The sequence below is a fragment of the Sus scrofa genome, chromosome 6, assembly GCF_054392235.1.
Source record: "Sus scrofa isolate SSC_HxYL_T2T_F1_AM1 chromosome 6, Sscrofa_HxYL_maternal_Yorkshire_Landrace_v2.0, whole genome shotgun sequence".
Classification (NCBI taxonomy): domain Eukaryota; kingdom Metazoa; phylum Chordata; class Mammalia; order Artiodactyla; family Suidae; genus Sus; species Sus scrofa.
In genome coordinates this window covers 96048774-96071599 of record NC_139388.1, presented here as the reverse complement: position 1 = coordinate 96071599, position 22826 = coordinate 96048774, and the positions used below count along the sequence as shown (strand labels likewise).

The 22826-nt window shown below is 38.4% G+C and overlaps 1 protein-coding gene across 47 annotated transcripts in view; it reads right to left on the bottom strand.

The window, feature by feature from the left end:
- The window catches only part of ZMYM4 (zinc finger MYM-type containing 4), a 164638-nt gene that overhangs the window by 15154 nt on the left and 126658 nt on the right, over positions 1 to 22826 (bottom strand). For all 47 annotated transcript variants that reach the window (XM_084963807.1, XM_084963813.1, XM_021095899.2 and 44 more), the window contains 5 exons: positions 14725 to 14896; positions 14354 to 14449; positions 12010 to 12161; positions 4636 to 4747; positions 2652 to 2900 (listed from right to left, as the gene is read on the bottom strand). In XM_084963807.1, coding sequence (XP_084819933.1) covers positions 2652 to 2900; positions 4636 to 4747; positions 12010 to 12161; positions 14354 to 14449; positions 14725 to 14896 — 781 coding nt within the window. The remainder of the gene's footprint in view (positions 1 to 2651; positions 2901 to 4635; positions 4748 to 12009; positions 12162 to 14353; positions 14450 to 14724; positions 14897 to 22826) is intronic.

Below are 22826 nucleotides of genomic sequence, written 5' to 3'. Positions count from 1 at the left end.
TGCTAGCCTGGGAACTTCCCATATGCCATAGGTGCAACCCTAAAAAGCAAAAAAAATTTTTTAAAAAGCGTATATGACAAACCCACAGCTAATACCATAATCAACAGTGAAAAGCTGAAACCATTTCCTCTAAGATCAGAAATAAAACAAGGATGCCCACTCTTGACACCTTTATTCAACAGTGTACTGGAAGTCCTAGCTAATCTGACAAGAAAAAGAAATAATAAGAATTCAGATTGGAAAGGAAGAAGTAAAACTGTCCTGTTTGCAGATGACATGATACTATATACAGAAAATTCTAAAGACACTACCAAAAAACTGTTAGAATTAATAAATGAATTGAGTAAATGTATTTTACAAAGTACAAAATTAATATGCAGAAATAATCTGCATTTCTACACACTAATAACAACCTATCAGAAAGTGAAATTAAGAAAACAATCATATTTACAATTGCATCAAAAATAAGAAAATACCTAAGAACAAATTTAACCAGAGGTGGAAGACCTGTATTCTATGACCTTGATGAAAGAAATCAAAGACAATACAAATAAATACAATACAAATAAAGACAATACAAATAAATGCTCATGCACTGAAAGAATAGTGTTGAAATGTCCACACCAAGATAACCTATAGATTCAAAGCAATCCCTATCAAAATACCAGTGGCATATTTTATAGAAATAGAGCAAATAATCTTTAAATTTATATGGAAACACAAAAGGCCCCAAACAGCCAAAGCAATCTTGAGAAAGAAGAAAACTGGAGCTATCATACTCCCTGACTTCAAACTACAGTTCACCCCTAGACAACACAAGTTTGAACTAACTGGATCCACTTATTTGCTGATTTAGTTCAATAAATAGGTACCATAGTACTATTGAATACATGGCTGTTTGAATCTGCAGATGTGGAAATGAGGATCAGGAGGGCTGACTGTAAAGATATATGCAAATTTTTTACTGTAAGTAGGGTTGGTGCCCCAACCTATGTATTGTTTAAAGGTCAACCGTATTAACACAAAGCTATAGAAATCAAAACAGTACAGCAATGGCACAAAAACAGACACATAGATCAATGGAACAGAACAGAGAGGCCAGACTAAACCCATACTTACATGGTCAATTAATCTGCAACAAAGGAGGCAAGAATATACAATGAGAAAGAGACAGCCTCTTCAATAAATGGTGCTGGGAAAACTGGACAGCTACATGCAAAAGAATGAAATTCAACCATTCTCATGCCATATACAAAATTAAATTCAAGATGGATTAAAGATTTAATTTTAAGACCTGAAACCATAAAACTCCTAAGATAACCCAGGCAGGAAACTTGGACATCAGTTTTGTAATATTTTTTAGGATATATCTGCTTAGGCAGAGACAACCAAAGCAAAAATAAATGAATGGAACTATATCAAACTAAAAAGATGTTGCACAGCAAAGAACACCATCAACAAAATGAAAAGGTAACCTACTGAATGGAAGAGGATATTTGCAAATTATCTATCTGGTAAGGGGTTAATATCCAAAATGTATGAAGATTTCTTAAAACTCAGTATCAAATAACCAAGTGATGCAATTTAAGAATGGGCAGAGGATCTGAATAGGTATTTCCCCAAAAGACATATATAGGACTTCCCGTGTGGCTCACAACATAACTACTCGGTGTTGCTTCTACAGTGGCTGTGGCTTGACCCCTAGCCTGGGAACCTCCATATGCCGCAGGTGCGGCCACTTGTTTTAAAAAAAAAAAAAAAAAAAAAGACATATATAGATTGCCAACAGACACAAGGACAGATGCCACCAATCATCATGGAAATGCAAGTCGAAACCACAATAAGGTATCACCTCAAACCTGTCAGAACGACTGTCATGAAAGAGATGATAGATAGGAAGTGTGGGTGAGGATGTGTAAAAAGGGGAACCCTTGGGAACCCTTGCAGCCACTGTGGAAAACAGTAAGGAGGGTCCCCCAAAATTAAAAATAGAACTACAGTATGATCCAGCCTTTCCACTCCTGTGTATTCACCCAAAGAAAACAAAAACACTAATTCAAAAAGACATATATGCACCCCTTTGTACACTGCAGCATTACTGACAATAGCCAAAAATATGGACACAACCTAAGCATCCTTTGGTAGAACGCATTAATATACTCAGCTATAAAAAAAGAATAAAATCTTGCCATTTGTGATAACACGGATGGATCTAGAGAGTGTTACGCTAAGTGAAATAAGTCAGTGAGAGAAAGACAAATAACATATGATTTCACCTATACGTAGAATCTAAAAAATAAAACAAATGAACAAAACAGAAACAGACTCACAGCTACAGAGAGCAAATTGGTAGTTGCCAGAGGAAAGAGGGTTGGGAACTGGACAAAATAGGTGAAGAGATTAAGAGATGCAAACTTCCAGTCATAAAATAAGTAAGTCATAAGAAGTAATCTACAGCATAAGGAATATGGCCAATAATATTATAATAACTTTGTATGATCACAGATAGTATTAGACTTATGGTGGTATCCATTTCATAATACATTTTAAGTCACTATGTTGCACATTTGAAACTAAATGTTATACATCAAGTAGACTCAATTAAAAAATAAAGAAATGAACAAACAAACCTTAAAAACTCCACCACACACCTGGTTCTGACTCCTGCTTCTGTAAAGGTGGGAAGAACCTCAGGTATGTCATCTTGGTGCTGTACTTCAGAGTCCTGGTCCGTCTCATCACGTGGGCAAAGGAAAGCTTCAAGTGCTCAGTAACGTTCTTTAGTTGAAAGTATTTGGTATTGAAGAAAAGGAGGGTGTTCAAGAGGACGATTGGTGAGTAAGCGCCCAGTTGCTTGCACTCCCACAAATGCTCTTCTTCAATGCGAGAGAACATGTAACCTGGACAGAAGGGGGCGGGAGGAACAGAACTGAGCTCCTGCTAACTGGGAATAAGTAACTTCTCTTATTCTCTGACAGGAAGATACTAGAGAAAAGACTGGTTGTTACTCTTTTTCTCCCTCTTCCTCATATAGAAAAACAGAAAAGGCACTGCAAAGAAAAGGGCAGATGATTCCAGTGAAGCAGGCAATATGAGGACTCACCTGAAACAGTTTTAATCTACTGTTATTTTAGACCAGAGGGTAGCAAACTTTTTCTGTGAAGAACCAGATGATAAATATGTTAAGCACTGGGGGCCATAAGGACTCTGAACAAGTTTGTTGTTGTAGAAGATGAGGAACTATAAGCAATTCATAAACCGGTGTGGCTATTTATAAAATTCACTTACAGAAACAAATTTGAACTTCATGTCATTTTCACATGCCACAAAATAATGTTCTTGAATTTTTTTCCAACTACTCAGAAGTGAAAAAAATGTTGAACTCACGTATTATACAGAAACAGGCAGCAGGCCAGATCTGGCCCATGGGCTGCAGTTTGCAGACTGCTGTTAGAGATCATTATGTTTACTGTTAACTGGTTCAGTTTTATTTGGCTAAAATCATTAGAAGGGGGAAAGCTCTCTCTCTCTCTCCCACATCCTCTTATTTTAAATTTATATTAAGAGTGATTACTTCATGGAAACTTAACTGGATTTTTCTTGAAAAGCAAAGGTCAGAAGATTAAAATAAACAGACCCTTTAAACCCCTCTTCCTCATGATACCCCTTGGTCTTTCATGACATCCTCTTCCCAGTCCTCTTCACTGCTGCTTCTTCTATATTCTGTTCTTGGGAGAGTACTCATCAACATGAACTTATTATTTCCAACTCTATGTTCCTAGGCCCCTCTCTCAATGTTAAATGCATCAAGCCATCACACTGCTCATAATGCTTCTCTATAGCCCGACAGAACAGGGCACATATTTCTGGGCATCACATTCAACCTCTCTATTCATAGCCAAGGAGGCTGAGACCAGGAGTAAATCAGGGACTTGTCCAAAGACATACAGTCAAAGACGTTTTGAGAGGAAGACTTTAATTCTTTTTTATTTATTTATTTATTTATTTTTTTGCTTTTTAGGGCCGCACCCACGGCATCTGGAGCTTCCTAGGCTGGGGGTCTAACTGTAACTACAGCTGCCAGCTTACACTACAGCCACAGCCGTGCCAGATCCGAGCCTTATCTGCAACCTACACCACAGCTCACAGCAACGCTGGATCCTTAACCCACTGAGCAAGGCCAGGGATTGAACCTGCAACCTCATAGCTCCTAGTTGGATTCATTTCTGCTGCGCCATGACAGGAACTCCAAGGCTTAACTCTTTTGACCAGTTCAGGATACTTTTTATAAAATATCAAAACAGGTCCATGCTAACAAATAGAATCTAGAAGTAGGATACGTGGCAGATACTGGTACACTACACAACTGTGCCAGATCAAAAGTGGTTTCTAAAGAGTAAATGTAACCTCCAGTTGTTTTTTTTTTTTTAATTTTCAACAGTTTGTATCTTATATGAAATGAAAATTACAACTTTACTAAAATCAATAATAATAAACCAAAGACTTTCTCCTCAAAAGTCCAAATACGTTATAAATCAAGAGACATAAAATGAGTGATTAATAAAAAGGTAATCATAAAACTTAAGGAACTTAAAGCATATCATGAAAAGACAAAATATAGAATAATCATCCTACCATTAGGAAGTATTGTAGGTTCCCATATTTTCAAGAGTTTGGTAAGTTCAATCATAAATCTGGAATAGGGCTCAGTAAAAATGTTATCTATTCTACCATTTTCAAACAGGTACTACGAGAGAAAAAAATGGAAACATATATGGTTGATATAAAGAAAATACAAGTTTTAAAAGATTATTATAAGGAATAGAGTTTACCCTTAGTTTATATCCTTACAATAGTGTGAAACATTTTACAAATACTGTTCAAATACCAAGATTCAAGCTAAAGATCTTTTTCACATGAATTAACATTATCTTGAGCACTGAGCTTATAAAGATTTCTATTTCCTTTTTAAAACATTGATTAAAAAATAATTATAACAAATAACATAAGTACCTTTTTTTTTTAGGGCCACACCCGCAGCATATGGAGGTTCCCAGGCTAGGGATCAAATCAGAGCTGCAGCTGCTGGCCTACGCTAGAGCCACAGCAACACCGGATCTGAGCCTTGTCTGTGACCTACACCACAGCTCACGGCAATACCAGATCCTTAACCCACTGAGCAAGACTAGGGATCGAACCTGCGTCCTCATGAATGCTAGTCAGATTCGTTAACCGCTGAACCATGATGGGAACTCCTGATATAAGTACCTTTTAAACAATTAATAAAACTACTATACTAAAAATTGGTTCTAATTCATACTTGCCAAATAATTTTTCTAATTCTCAGTGTCTGAGATGTGCTTACTCTTTAGCCTAGTTATAAGATGACTTCCTGAAATAATGCAGTTAGCTACTGTTAGGTGACCTGAAGATACCTAAATTTTAAAACTATTTATTTGGAGGCATCTAACCACAGTTCTCAATGCTCTGACTCACAACCCAGCCTTCAAAAAGTTCAAGTCTAATTATAGGACATAAAAGTATGTTAATTATAACCACCAAGAATCATATCACAGGAAGGAAAGCAACAGCCTGGGTAGATTACTATTAAAAAAATATTCTGAGGGTGCAGGCTAGGTCAGATGAAATCAGAGAAATATAATGAGCATTTACAGAACACAAAGTAGCATGATTACATGTTAAAAATCTTTTGATATTTTTAAGATTTGGTATTTTTAACATATATCTATGGCTACTTTGGTTTCCTACTTTTTGGTCTATGTATGACTTGGAGAAAATTTTTATTTCAACTTAAATTTATGCTGGCTAATAACAATTATACATCATTTCAATGTGCTCTGTTTTTTGTTTTTTCGTATTTTCTAGGGCCACACTCATGACATATGGAGGTTCCCAGGTCGAATAGGAGCTATAGCCGCTGGCCTAAGCCACGGCCACAGCAACACCGGATCCGAGCCGCATCTGCGACCTACAGCACAGCTCACAGCAACGCTGCATCCTTAACCCACTGATCGAGGCCAGGAATTGAACCCGAAACCTCATGGTTCCTAGTCGGATTTGTTAACCACTGAGACATGACGGGAACTCCCTCAATGTGCTCTTTGATGGCCACACCTGTAGCATGTGGAAGTTCCTGGGCTAAGAATCAAACCCAAGCCACAGCAGTGACAAATGCTGAGCCCTTAACCACTAGGCCACCAGGAAACTCCTCAGTGTGCATTTTAATAGGCCTTTTCAAAAGCAATTTATGATCAGATAGCCAGATTACAGTTATGTTGTTGAAAAATGAAAGATAAACCCAGTATACAAAGGCAACTACAATCAACAGTCGGGGGGATTTCAATCCTTAAAAAAATATCCTTTATGAATACAGAATTGAGTTTTGTACATTCACCCAAATATACGTACATATAAAATACATGGATTAAAAGCAATCACTTCTCCCTCAGATCATAAACAAGACAAAAATGCCACTTCTATTCAACACTGTATAGGAAGTCCTAGCCAGAGTAATTAGGCAAGAAAAAGAAATAAAAAGCATTCAAATAGAAAAGGAAGAAGTAAAACTATTTCTATTTACAGGTGGCAAGAAACTATATAATAGAAAATCCAAAAGAACACATACCAAAACTAGTTATCAGAGCTAATAAATGAATTCAGTAAAACTGCAGAATATGAACAACACAAAATCACCCACAATGAACAATTCACTTCAAAGAATAATTCACAACAGTGACATCGCTGGACATTTAACCTGCTGGGCCACAAAAGAAGGCCTGAACTATTACTTTTTTTATGAATACTTCTGTGGTTTCTAATTTTTTGCTGTTAAGCACAATGTTAACAGAGTTCCCACTGTGGCTTAGCGGGTTAAGAACCCAACATAGTGATGTAAGGATGCAGGTTCAATCCCTGGCCTCAATCAGTGGGTTAAGGATCCAGTGTTACTACAAGCTGTGGCATAGTTTGCAGATGTGACTCAGACCCCATGTTGCTGTGGCTGTGGTACAGGCCTGCAGCTGCAGGTCCAGTGTGACCCCTAGCCCGGGAACTTACATAAGCCATAGGTGGTGCCATAAGAAGAAAGAAAAATATCATAATCAAAATACTTGCACTTTTGTGCATTTCGTTGGGAGAAAGATGCTGATCAATGGATTTGCTAGACTAAAGAATTTATATGCATTTAAAGGTACTGTTTTGGTTTTGGCAGCACTTGGGGCATGTGGAAGTTTCTGGGCCAGGGACTGAACCCATGCCACAGCAGCAACCCTAACTGATGCACTGACAATGCTGGATCTGTAACCCACTACATCACAAGGGAACTCCCCATTTCAATTTTTTTTTTTTTTTTCCTTATGTCCACACCAGTGGAATGAGGAGGTTCCCAAGCTAGGGGTCAAATCAGAGCTACAGCTGCTGGCCTATGCCACAGCCACAGCAACACAGGATCCAAGCCGCATCTGAGACCTACACCACAGCTCACAGCAACGCTGGATCCTTAACCCACAGGGCGAGGCCAGGGATCAAACCCACAACCTCATGGTTCTTGGTTGGATATGTTTCTGCTGGGCCACAACAGGAACTCCCACATTTAAAGTTTAATAGCCACTGTTAAAGTGCCCTCTGAAAAGATCTCCAACAGTGTACATATATCTTCACTAAAACTTGGTATTATCAAACTTTTCAACTTTTTAAATCCAACTGATAGGTGATTTAAATTTGTTTTTCTTTTTATGGCCGCACCTGTGGCATATGGAAGTTCTCAGGCTAGGGGTTGAGTAAGAGCTGCAGCCGCCAGCCTACACTACAGCCACGGCAATGCCAGATCCAAGCCACATTTGCAACCTACACTACAGCTTGCAGCAATGCCAGATCCTTAACCCACTGAGTGAGGCCTGGGATTGAACCTGTATCCTCATGGACAGTATGTCAGATTCTTAACAATAGGAACTCCTGATAAGTGAAATTTTCCCTGATTATAGCTGACCACATTTTTATATGAGAGGCACTCCAAAACAGTGAACATAAGCACTGCCCCTGAGGCTGAATTATCAGAGTTCACACTTTGGCCCTGCCACTTACTGTGCCTCAGTTTCCTCAGCAGAAAATGATAACAATATTAGTTTTTAGACAACATAGGGCGACACTAACAATTAAGTGAGTTAATGTATGAAATGCACTTATATTAATATATATCATCCACAGTAAGTGATTGTTAAGTATTCCTAGTACATTTTATATATTAGCAATCTGTTGAATTTTTTCTCTTGACTATTAGTTTCTTTTACCAAATTATCCCTCCTAACTAATGTTGACAGTGGTATTCAAGGTGGTGACATTATAGATGAGTTTAGTTTCTTTACATTGTTACATTTTTCAACATTTTTTACAATTAGCGTAATTATTTTTATAATCAGAAAAAAAATAAAAAAGAGCACAGGTATCTAAAATGTCAACATACGTAAACTATCAAAATTCCTTACAGTTAAGGAAAATTTATTTCTTGTCAAAATTGACAAAGGGTTCATAATTATTTACTTCCAATAACAATCATCAGACAATCTGTTAACTTACGGCCTCTTTTTAATGATATTGTAATAGAAGGTTTGTTTGTTTATTATGCTTTTTAGGGCCATACCAGTGGCATATGGAAGTTCCCAGGCTAGGGGTTAAATCAGAGCTATAGTTGCCAGCCTAAGCCACAGCCAGAGCAATGTGGGACTTAAAGCTGCATCTGCGAGCTATACCACAGTGCACAGCAATGCCAGATCCCAGAAACAATGGGATTGAACCTGCAGCCTCATGGATACTAGTAGGATTCCTTTCCACTGCGCCGCAAGGGGAACTCCCAAAAGGTCATTTATTAATTAATATAAACAAAGAACAAGATAAATATACTAGGAAAACACTTTAACAGGTTTATGAATTGTCCCACAAATAGAGTCTATTTAAATACAGCAAAGTATCTGACATGTAAAGAACTCAAATGTTTTTGATTGAAATCCTGGCAATGATCACATTTTGATTCTATCCAAATCATTAGAATATTAATAAATATCACAACTTATTTCTTGATGTCTGTACTGACAAAATAAGAAAATGTCCTTTAGATACAATATTATAGACTCCAAGAGTACAGGAAATGTGTTCATAATCCTCACAATTTTTGGCTAAGCAAAAATGTACACATAGCACACATAGTAAGTTCTCAATGAATTTTTGTTGAAAGAATCCATAAAATCCGCTAGTACGTAAATTTTAAAATATTTTTTACAACACAGAAATAGGATCAAAATATAAGGGGAACTTATTAAGTAGCAAAGGTGCTTTTTTTTGATCTTTTGTCTTTTGAGAGCCGTACTTGCGGCATATGGAGGTTCTCAGGCTAGGGGTTGAATCGGAGCTGTAACTGCTGGCCTATGCCAGAGCCACAGCAACTTGGGATTCGAGCCACATCTGCCACCTACACCACAGCTCACAGCAATGCCAGATCCTTAACCCAGAGCAAGCCCAGAGATCAAAACTGCAACCTCATGGATACTAGTCGGGTTCATTAACCACTGAGCCACAATGGGAACTCCAAAAGGTGCCATTTTAATTCTGTGGAAAACAAATGTTGCTTATGTAACTAGCTACCCCTAGGAAATGTTATTCGTCATAAACATACCTTTCTCATATAAAAAACTGAATTGTAGATAATTAAAGATGTCAATCCAAAAAGCTCCAAATATTTTAGAAAGAAATTGATGAGAATTTACATTTAAATACTTGAGTATGAAAACCATCCTAAGCAACATGGAAAACCCAAGAACTATAAGGAAAAATATATCCATATTGGACTATGTAAAAGAAAAAAAGAAAACGTAGAAAAGGTCATTTATTGTGCTACAAACAATGGTTATCTCAGGGTACGGGAATGGATGGAGATAAGTTTTTCTTATTTTATTTATTTTTTTGTCTCCTTGTCTTTTCTAGGGCCGCACCAGCAGCATGTGGAGGTTCCCAGGCTAGGGGTCTAATCAGAGCTGTAGCCACTGGCCTCCACCAGAGCTACAGCAACACAGGATCCAAACTGTGTCTGAGACCTTCGACCACGGCTCACGGCAACACCGGATCCTTAACCCACTGAGCGAGGCCAGGGATCGAACCTGCAACCTCATGGTTCCTAGTTGGATTTGTTAACCACTGAGCCACTACAGGACCTCCAATACATTTTTCTTTATAGGCCTTCACCTACTGTTTGTTTGTTTCTGCTTTTGTTTTCTTGGTCTTTTTAGGGCCACACTGGCAGCATATGGAGGTTCCCAGGTTAGAAGTATTTCATCATCTGCAGCCGCTGGCCTACACCACAGCTACAGCAACGCCAGACCAGAGCTGCATCTGTGACCTACACCACATCTCAGGGCAACACTGTATCCCTAACCCACTGACTGAGGCCAGGGATTGAACCTGCATCCTCAAGGATAATAGTCAGATTTATTTCCACTGAGTCATGACCGGAACTCCTTTTTTTTCCACCTACTGTTTTAACAGTACTTAGCATATTTTATAATTAAAAAATAAAACTTTAACAACAAATAAATGCCTAAATAGAACAACACATCACCAATACAAAAGTGATAAAATTTGGCAAATAGAGAAAAGAGAAAAAACAATGATATCCAGAGTTATACTACCCCTGGGGAGTTCCTGTCGTGGGTCAGCAGTTAATGAATCTGACTAGCATCCATGAGGACGCAGGTTCGATCCCTGGCCTTGCTCAGTGGGTTAAGGAGCCTGTGTTGCCATGAGCTGTGGTGTGGATTGCAGACGTAGCTTGGTTCCTGTGTTGCTGTGGCTATGGCATAATGGCTACAGCTCCAATTCCACCCCTAGACTGGGAACCTCCATATGCCGTGGGTGCGGCCTTGAAAAAAAAAAAGGCAGAGTTATATATACCACCCCAAGATGATAACGGCTGTAAACACTTTTCATGCATTTCATTTTATTATGTATCTATGTCTGTGAATGGTTTTATTTATTATTTTTCTATTTTATTTTTCTTTTGGCCACAGTCATGACATGTAGAAGCTCCTGGTCCAGAAACTGAACCTTCGCTACAGCAGTGATCTGAGCCACAGCAGTAACAATGCTGGATCCTTTCTTTAACTGCTAGGCCACCAAGGAATTCCTTATATGAATGATTTTAAACCACTGTATGTTAACATATAGTAATACACATAGAATATGAACTTATATTGTTCATTTAATGCTTTAATATTTTTTATGCACTACTAGAAGTCACTTTGTAAACAGTTTTTATTAGCTACATAATACATAACTGTATAAATGTACTATAATTTACTTAACCATTACCCTTTGGTGGATACTTAAGGTGATTTCCACTTTTGGGCAATGATGTCTGAACTTCAGAGCTCTGACAGACTCCCCCAAAATGAATTACTGGTAAAAAATATGAACATTCAAAAATATTCTTGAAACATATGCTCGAAACTGCTTTCTACAAAGTATGTACTAACTATAATTACCACCAGCTATTAAGGTGAACCTATCTCACAGAACTCATATCAACAATGAGTGTTGTAATTTTTTTATTTTTGCTAAGGTGATAGATAAGGTGATATATTAATTTGCATTAAAAAGTTTAGATGAGACTTAACATTTGTATAAATACATATATATATATGATGAACAGAGTCACCTATGTCACTTCTTTTGTTAACTGTTTTGTATACCTTTTTTGTCCATTTAGTAATAAAATACGCCACCCTCAATTTCTGTTTTACTACTAACAGTCTCAGTACAGCTTACAAAAGCTTATACGATTAAGACTTTTAAATCAGAGTCGGTGGTTCATTGAGAGTTAAGGAGCAATAGTAATAGCTAGCAAACCATATATATACACTATAGTTTTGCAGCTTAATTCACAAGTTCTAACAGAACTATTAAAAATATAATAGATATAATAACAATTATTGAATTTTATACCTGCTGGATTCCAAGGCACAAGTATAAGATACTGTCTGGATCATATTTTTCACCATTTGGTCTCCGTACTTCTTGGATAAACTGGCATAAGCCCAAACTCAACTCAGCAAAAGTGCAGGACAGAATATCTTCCTTCAACTTGATAGAACGGACTGTGAAAAGGTAGAAAACATCTGAAATACTAACTTACAGGAAAAATAAGAGCATTACTCAATTCACTGACTACAGTGGCCTGGGTATTCTGGTATACAATGGTGAATACATGGATTAAAGACAGATTCTAATCTCAAGGTTTTTTTAGTTAAAGGAATAAAGACAATACAGCACATAAGATGTAATAGGTGCTATGATAAAGATTTTATTTAAATAGGAATCTATGAAAAAAAATGAGGCCCATCTACTAGGGAAGGGTCACGTTAGATTTTGGAAGATGTGACACTAATGCTAGACCTTGAAAAAGAATTAAACAGGTGGATAAAGAATTCCAATCTGAGAAGTTCTTTTGTGGTACGGTGGGTTAAGGATCCATTGTTGTCACTGCAGCTGCTCAGGTCACTGCTGTGGCATTGGGTTTGAGCCCTGGCCCAGGAACTTCTCCATGTTGAAGGCATGGCCAAAAAAATAAAGAATTCCAATCTGATGATATAAAATGATATCCCAAATTGTATTCCACAAAATATAAATCTGGAAAACAGCAGCATATTGTATCTGCCTCTAAAGAATTCACAATGTTTTTCAATACATTAAAAGCTGTAGGGTTATTTGCAAAAATAATAATGCTGTTTAACTTTGTCATATTTATTTGAATATAGAGCAGTTCAGTAACACATAATATCTTCATGCCTTTAAAAATGCTGCCATAATATGTGCTTGGCCACAAAAGTGAAAAGGTTCAGGTGTATAGCAGAAAAGAGTGTAGGTGGGCAGATCAGAGTAAGCCTCATATATTAGGATTTTGAAGACATCTAAGAACTGAATTAATTTTAAGTAGAGTTATCTAATTTGACATGTAGGCAGGGTAAGAGTTGAAACAGTCTTTCTAGTAACTGCATTTCTGCAGTCTAGATTGCAGGTTTCCAGAGATATACTTGAACTCTCTGAGTTGGTTTTGCAAATGGAAATAGGTGATTTATGAGGGCAAGAACCATGTCTAACCCTTTCACTCGAGTACCCATACCATGTGCCTGATACATGATAAATATATTCAGGAAGTATCTCACTGGATGAATGAGTAGTAGTAATGAGTAGGCATCCCCTACATCGCATTCACTCCTTACAGTCAAATGCAATATTACTTCTCCATTCTAAGTACCCCTCCTTCTCTCTCAAAAGTGTTATGGTTCAGAGTGGAAGGTAAAGGGCCAAATAAACTCCCATAACAAGAATATACTGATAACATTCTGGAACAGAGAGATTACACTTCATCTAGGGAAATTCAATGAGTCAGTCACACACCATAGCAGTGACTAACTCTTCAATAAGGAGGGTAGACTGAGGAGAAGCTAAGGGTGCATGCAATCACCAGGTGTTAGAAAGTATAGTTGGAATGAGGCAAAAAATCGAGTTACAAGGGTATCTTACATAAAACAGAAAATAAAAAAGCAAAGTATAAGTTGAAAACAAAGTTTAGAATATAACAACAAAACCAGGAGAAAAAGAAAGCTAATTACTGGGCTGTGCTGCTAAATTATACATCTTTGCTCTATTTGAACTGTTTACTAAGTTCCAAATTTCCTGGAACCAAAAGAGAAACCTACAAATATGGTCAATCACATACATCTCCTTATTAGGAAAAATTCCTATAGAAGCTTTTCCAAGTATTTTTCTTAAAAAAAAAAAAAAAAAAAAAGTGTCAGAGTGGATTCCATACGGGTTATTCTACAGACATAGGGTTCAAGAAGATAGATTTGAGTCATTTGCATAATGTTAGAAAAGCAAATAAAATTCCTTTTCTTTGAATGAGAAACCAATGTAACGAGTTCTTTAAAATTGAGAATAAATATTAATTTCTCTTTTTAAACATTAGACTTCAAATTTTAAATAATTTAAAAAATTCCATTTACAAACTATAAATTCCATTTACAACAATGAAGGAGTTCCTGCTATGGCACAGGGGGTTAATGATCCAGCACTGTCTCTGTGATGGTAAAGGTTCTATCCCTGGCCCGGTACAGTAGGTTATGGATCTGGCACTGCTGCAGCTGTAACGCAGATTGCAATTGTGGCTTAGATTCAGTCTCTGGCCTGGGAATTTCCATATGCTGAGGGTGTGGCTAAAACAAACAAACAAAAATCAACAATGAAATTACAAGCAATTCAGATTACAAGGAGATAAATGTTTTACCTCTACAGCCTGGCTCTGAAGATTCTTGAGAGAGCGCATGGTCTTGAGCACTTCCTAAAGGATCAGAACATGGGCTAGATGACGCATGTTCAACTCCTGACAAGGAAAGAAAAATTAAAGAGAAGTTTAAATAAAGATGGAAAAAAATTTAAGTAAAGCCAAAATCAAAGTTTTATGAGATTTTTTTTGTTTGTTTTTTTGGGGTTTTTTTTTATTTTTTTTATTTATTTATTTATTTTTTTTAAAGTTTTATGAGATTTTTGACCTAGTGCTTATCTCTTTTGAATATGTATGACCTTACTTATTACCTTATTTATCTATATCCCTCCCACCCCCCAAAATCGAGACACAAACTCAAGCCCAGTATTTACCGCCACATTTCAGATCCCCCTGCTCCTCCTTGGCATTTTTCCACTGAACCCAATTCTTCCAGGCATTCACCCCATACATGTATTTCAGTGTCATCCCAGATACTGAGCACCCTTGAAAGGCTCCTTGAATAAGACTCCTGGGTTCAACAGACACTATAGACTTCTTCCGCCCCTGTAAAAATTCCAAAAATTTACAGAATATAAAATTTAGTTTTGGATCTTTAAGAATTATGGCTCTCAAAGATAGAAAGGGCATAAATGTACAGAAAATGGAATTTAGTATTAGATCCCAAAGACTTACAGTTCTTAGATCTAGAAAGAGCTTTAGAGATTATCTAATCCAATCCATATGGGAAAAGAAAAAAAGAAAACTGAAGTGTAGAAGGTAAGATTGTAATAATCACTAACATATGAGTACTTACTAAGTTCCAGATACTAGACCTACCCAATGCGGTATGAATAACAATTATTACTGCTCATGACTAATTAAGGGAACATATGAGTACATGGGCCATAAAACAAGCCTCAATAAATTATCTAACTAAAATAGAATTAAGCTAGAAACCAATAATGGAATAAAGTTAGAAAAATCCTTAAAAATTAGAGATTAAACAACACTTAATAAATACCCCACAGGTCAAAGAAGAAATCACAAATACAGTTAGAGAATATTATAAATGTACATAAAAAGGAAAACAAAATTTATGTAATAGTGCTAAAACAGGGCTTACAGGGACATTTACAATGTTAAAAAGCTTCTATGAGAAGTCAATAAAAGTTGAAAGTCAAAAATTTAAAGAGTTTCCATTGTGGCTCAGTCAGTTAAGAAACTGACTTGTTTCTTAACCCACCAAGAGGAGGTGGGTTCAATCTCTGGCCTCGCTTGGTGGGTTAGGGACCTGGCGTTGCCCTGGCTGTGGCGTAGGCTGGCAGCTGCAGCTCTGATTCAACCCTTGGCCTGGGAACTTCCATACACCACCCTAAAAAAGGGAGAAAAAAAAAAAAAAAAAAAAAAAGCTTATATGTTAAGAAACTGGGAAAAAGACTACCTTAAAAACCAAAGTAACCTAAGAAACAAAACAAAGTAGAAGTTCCCACTCTGGCACAATGAAATCATTGGCACCTCTGAAGAACCAGGATGCAGGTTCAATCCCCAGCCCAGTGCAGTAGGTTAAAGGACCTGGCATAGCTATGGCTGCACCATACATTTCAAATGCAGCTTGGATCAGATCCCTGGCCCAGGAACTCCATGTGCCAAAAACAAAAAACAACCCCCCCCCCAAAAAAAACCAAGTAAGGAAATAATAAAAAAAATAAGAGCAAAAATGAATGGGAAAAAAAAGCGAAAAAAATAGTAAAACTAAAAGCTGGTACTTTTAGAAGGTTAAAAAAAAAAAAAACCAAATCTCGGAGTTCCCGTCGTGGCGCAGTGGTTAACGAATCCGACTAGGAACCATGAGGTTGCGGGTTCAGTCCCTGCCCTTGCTCAGTGGGTCAAGGTTCCGGCGTTGCCGTGAGCTGTGGTGTAGGTCGCAGACACGGCTTGGATCCTGCGTTGCTGTGGCTCTGGCGTAGGCTGGCAGCTACAGCTCCGATTCGACCCCTAGCCTGGGAGCCTCCATATGCCGCGGGAGCGGCCCAAGAAATGGCAAAAAGACAAAAAAAAAACAAAAAACAAACAAACAAACAAAAAAACAAATCTCCAGCTGAGATGATCAAGGATAAAAAGAGAGAAGACAGGAGTTCCCGTCATGGCGCAGTGGTTAACGAATCCGACTAGGAACCATGAGGTTGCAGGTTCGATCCCTGCCCTTGCTCAGTGGATTAAGGACCCGGCGTTGCCGTGAGCTGTGGTGTAGGTTGCAGACGCAGCTCGGATCCTGCGTTGCTGTGGCTGTGGCGTAGGCTGGTGGCTACAGCTCCAACTCGACCCCTAGCCTGGGAACCTCCATATGCCGCTGGAGAAGCCAAGAAATGGCAAAAAAACAAAAAAACAAAAAAAAAAAGAGAGAAGACAGATTACCAACAACTGATTCTACAGACATTAAAAGAATAACAACAGAATATCATAAACATTGTTATAACAATAAACTTAAGTTAGATCAATTGGACAAATTTCTTAAAAGACACAAATTAACAAAGCTGGCTCTAAAAGAAATAGATTACCTAAATACCTATAGCAATTCAATTCATAGTTTGAAACCTTCCCACAAAGAAATTACAGACCTGGAGTTCTTGTTGTGGCGCAGCAGAAACAATCTAACTAGGAACCATGAGGTTGTGGGTTTGACCCCTGGCCTCGCTCAGTGGGTTACGGAGCAGGTGTTGCTGTGAGCTGTGGTGTAGGTCACAGACCTGGCTCGGATCTGGTGTTGCTGTGGCTACGGTGTAGGCCGGCAGCTGCAGCCCCAGTTAGACCCTTAGCTTGGGAACCTCCACATGTCGCAGGTGTGTCCATTAAAAAAAAAAAATTCTAGACCCAGATAGTTAGACTGTTGAATCCTACCCAACAATTATATAAATTATACCTCAGAAAACAGAAGAGGAATAACACTAGTTCACCTTATGTTGCTATTATCCTGATAGCAAGGACAGACAATGTCATTATGAGAAAATTACAGCTGAAGAGCTCTTTTAAAATAATACACTTAAACCTTTAACAAATTATCAGAACCTGAATACAGCAATATATAAAAGAATAAATACATCGTGGCGCAGCAGAAACGAATCCGACTAGGAACCGTGAGGTTGCGGGTTCAAACCCTGGCCTGGTTGAATGGGTTGAGGATCTGGCATCGCCATGAGCTGTGCTGTAGGTTGCAGATGTGGCTCAGATCCTGCATTGCTGTGGCTGTGGCACTGGCCAGCAGATGTAGCTCCAATTCGACCGCTAGCCTGGGAACCTCCATATGCCGCAGATGTGGCCCTAAAAAGAAAAAAATAAATAAATAAATAAATACATCAAAAGAAAGTAGTGATCATCCCATGAATACCAGGTTAGTTTAACATTTAAAAAGTTAACATATTTCACCATTTTAATAAACTCAGAAAAGAAAAAACAGATTTATCTGAAGAGATCCACCTGATAAAGTTCAAAACACAATCATAATAAAAACCTGAGCACATCAGAAATAGAAGAGAAGTTCCTGAACTTGAGAACATACAGGTAACATGATACTTTATGTTGCAAGGCTAAACACTTCCGTAAGATTGATAAGAAGCATGATGGTCTGACTCCAGTTAACGCAAAAAATTTTTAAAAAGGAAGAAAATGCATCAAGATTGTAAAAAAAAGGGAGTTCTCTTGTGGTGCAGTTCTTTAAGGATTCAGTGTTATCACTGCAGAGGCTTGGTCTGCTGCTGTGGCATAGGTTCTACTCCTAACCTAGAAATTTCTATATGCCATGGGTGTGGCCAAAAAAGGGCTGTTACTAAAAAAGTAAAAAAAATAAAAAATAAAGAGAGAGATTGTAACAAAAAGAATGAAACTGCCTTTTTTACAGATAACAAGATAGTGTAGGTAGAAAATACTAAGGAGGTCCCGTCGTGGCTCAGTGGTTAACGAATCCGACTAGGAACCATGAGGTTGAGGGTTCAATCCCTGGCCTTGCTCAGTGGGTTGGGGATCTGGTGTTGCCGTGAGCTGTGGTGTGGGTCACAGACATGGCTCAGATTCCAAGTTGCTGTGGCAGTGGCAGAGGTCAGCGGCTACAGCTCCGATTCGACCCCTAGCCTGGGAACCTCCATGTGCCGCATGTGCGGCCCTCAAAAGACAAAAAGAAAAAAACAAAAAACCATAAATCAATGGAACAGAACAGTTTCAGAAACAAACCAACACATATATATAGTCAATTGACTTTTAACAAAAGTGCCAATGAATCTAATGGGAAAGGGTTGCCTTTGCAAAAGTGCGCAGGAACGATTATCATGTATCAAATAAATGAAACTTGAAATTTGCCTCAACTTATACAAAAAAATTACCTCAAAATGGATTATAGAAAAACATAAAAGACAAAAAAACAAAACTAGAAAAAAAGATAAAATATTAATTACCATAGTTAAGCAAAGATTTTTAGGTGGGAGCATAAAAAGCATGAATTGTAAAAGGATAAAAATTGATAGAGTAGATTCCTCGAAATTAAAAAGTTCTACTCTGGTGCGGCTGACCAAGGCGGCAGAATAGGAAGACCCTGAGCTCATCTCTTCCCATAAGAACAACAAAATTACAACCATGTACAGAGTAACTATCCATAAAAATGACCTGAAGACTAGCAGAAAAGAGTTTCTACAACTGAAGATATGAAAAACTACTACAAGATGGGTAGGAGGGGGAGACACCATATAATCAAACTCCACACCAGCAGGTAGGTAACACACAAATGGGAAGATAATCTGCGACTGCAGATGTTTCTCCCAAGGAGTGAGGGGTCCGAGTCCCATATAGGGCTCCCCAGCACAGGACTCCTACACTGAGAAGACAAATGTTTAGAACACTCAGCTTTGAAGGCCAGTGGGGCTTATTTTCTGGAGAGCCAGGGGGCTGTAGGAAACAAGAGACTCCACTCTTTCCTCACATACTCCAAAACCTAGGCAAAAGCAGCAGGCTGTAAGGAGCCCACGACAGACCCACTTGGTTTTGGGAAGCCTCCAAGAGAGGCAAGAGGAACAAGAACTTACCTTGGGGATATAGATGCTGGTCATAGCCATTTAGGGGAGTTCAGGCTACAACAAGAACCCTGCTGCTGGCAAACAATATTTTAGAATCCTCCCACTAGCTTATGAGAATTGGAATCAAACTGCCAACCAACCAGGTGCCACCAATCTTGGGTGGCCAAGCAGCTAGCCAGGTGTAGACACTGTCACACCTACCAGCAGGTTTCCTGCTGTAAGGCCCCATGAGTCACCAGCAACCTAAAAACAAAGCTCTAACTTACCACTGGGTACCAGCTGTAGGACCTTCTCAGGACCAGCCTTGACCACAGGTAGGCTGACAACAGCTCCAGGATCACTAGGGCTCCACAGCCAGAGATTTCCCAGAAGCATGCTCAGCCCATCAGTGGGTCAGTACTAGCCCCAGGATACCATGGGAACCATGCCCACACACCAGCAAGCCAATACCTGCTTTGGGAACCCTAGGCCCCACAGCCAGAGATCCTGGGATTCAGTTCTGCCCAGCAATGGACTGGAACTAGCTCCAGGACACATCCTCACCCACCAATGGATGGGCACTAGCCCTGGGATCCCATGGGCAGTGGCCCTGCCCACCAGAGAGCAGACACTATCCCTGGGAATACTGTAGTCCCACAGCCACCTGTATTAGGACCCAGTCTATACCTCAGTGGGTCAAAACCAGCCCAGGACACCCACCTCCCACACAGCCCCACCCACAGAAGGAAAGCACTAGCTTAGGAACCCTGCAGAGCTCTGCAGCCAGCCACCTTATAACCTGGCCCTGCCCACCAGTGGGCCAGCACTGGGACCAGAACTCCCTGGGCTGCAGCCAGCCACACAAGGAGGCAGACGCCTACATATGGCAACCAAACGGGCTGGGGACCAGTCACACCTACAACCACAGCCACAGTAGTTAGTATTTCATAACATAAGGACTCATGCAGTGCGTATAGAGGGCACCCCTAGAGCATACAACTCTGGGGATCAAAAGGGACTGCACTACTTGGTCCTATAGGACATGTCCTACATAGGTCACTTATCTAAGACTGGGAATCATATTAACCTATAAAGTACACAGAATTAAAAACAGAGAACTAGGCAAAATGAGGCAATAGAGGAATATGTTCCAAATGAAGCATTCTACCCAATAAGAGTTCAAGGTAATAACTGTAAAGATAAAGAATGAATAGTGAGAAGTTGGAAATTTCGAAGAAAGAGTCAGAAAATGTAAACAAAAACAGCTGAAGAATACAATAAATGAAATTAAAAAAAAAAACCACTAAAAGGAATTAACTAAAAGATTAAATGACACAGAGGAACAGATCAGCAAATTGTAAGACAGTATAGTCAAAAAAATCTCAAGCTGATGAATTTCCTCATGGCTCAACAGGTTAAGAGTCAGGTGTTGTCAGTGCTGTTATTCTGCTATTCTTATTACAAATGCGAAGGTTTGTGGGTAAGGCAAATATATGGTAAAGGTAAGAAATCATCCACACATAAATAAGATATCAAAACCACCAATCGTGAGGAGGGTACAAATGTAGGATACTGGACATGAATTTGCAATTAAGGAATCAGCAACTTAAAACAATCTTGTCTATATACAGACTTCTACATCAAAACCTCATGGTAAACACAAAATAAAAATCTACAATAGATAAATACACAAGTAAGAAAAGGCAATCCAAACACAACACTAAAGACAGTCATCAAACCACAAGGGAAGAAAAAGACCAACAAAAACAAATCCAAAACAATTAACAAAATAGCAATAAGAACGTACATATTGATAATTACCTTTAATGTAAATGGACTGAATGCTCCAACCAAAAGACAGTGACTGGCTGAATGGATTCAAAAACAAAGTGAGACAATGGAAGATAATAATCCATGCAAACGGAAATCAAAAGAAACTGGAATAGCAATATTCATATCAGACAAAATAGACTTTAAAAAGTTACAAGACAAAGAAGGACATTACATAATGATCAAAGAATCAATCCAAGAAGAAGATATAACAATTGTAAACATATATGCACCCAACATAGCAGTACCTCAGTATATAAGACAACTCTTAACATCCTTAAAAGATCAACAAAACTAATAAACCCTCACCCAGATGCATCAAGAAAAACAGGTATCAGACACAACCTAGAATAGATTTATAAGGAGATCCTGCTGAATAGCATTGAGAACTATGTCTAGATACTCATGTCGCAACAGAAGAAAGGGTGGGGGAAAAAACTGTAACTGCAATGTATACATCTAAGGATGACCTGACCCCCTTGCTGTACAGTGGGAAAATAATAAAAAAAAATAAATAAATAAATAAAAAAAAAAAAAAAGAAAAACAGGTAGAGGACTTAAATCAATAAAACTAGAAATGAAAAAGGAGAAGTTACGATGGACATCACAGAAATACAAAGGATGACAAAACACTACTATAAGCACCTATTTGACAAAAAACGGACAATTTCTTTGGAAGGTACAATCTTACAAGACTAAACCAGGAAGAAATAAAAAGATGAATGGACCAATCACGAGTAATGAAACTATGATTAAAAACTTCCAACAAAAGTCAAGGACCAGATGGCTTTACAGGTTAATTCTATCAAACATTTAAAGAAGAGTTAACATCCATCCTTCTGAAAATCTTCCCAAAAAATGGAGAGGAAGGAACACCCCCAGACTCATTCTATAAGACCACTATCACCCTGACATCAAAACCAGAAAAAGATACCACAAAAAGAGAAAATTAAAAGAGTTCCAATTGTGGCGCAGTGGAAATGAATCCGATGAGGAACCATGAGCCTGTGGGTTCGACCCCTGACATCACTCAGTGGGTTAAGGATCTGGCATTGCTTTGAGATGTGGTGTGGGTTGCAGACATGGCTCACATCAGTGTTGCTGTGGCTATGGTGTAGGCCGGCAGCTGTAGCTCCAATTCGAATCCTAGCCTGGGAACCTCCATGTGCCATGATTGTGGCCCTTAAAAAAAAAAGAGAGAGAGAGAAAATTACAGAGTAGTATCAGTGATGAACACAGATGTAAAATCCTCAACAAAATACTAGACAACCAAACCCAGCAATACAAAAAAGGATCATATCCCATGGTCAAGTGGGCTTTGTCCCAGGGATTTTTCAATATACACAAATCAATCAATGTGATATATACCACATTAACATATTGAAGAATTAAAAACCACATGATCATGTCAATAGATGCAGAAAAAGCTGTTGACAAATTTGAACAACTATTACTGAAAAAACCCTCCAGAAAGTGATCATAGAAGGAACCTATCTCAACATTAAAAAGGCCATATATGACAAGCCCACAGCTAACATCATTCTCAATGGTCAAAAGCTGAAAAAATTCCCACTAAGATTAGGAACAAGACAAAGATGTCCACTTTCACCACTTTTACTCAACAT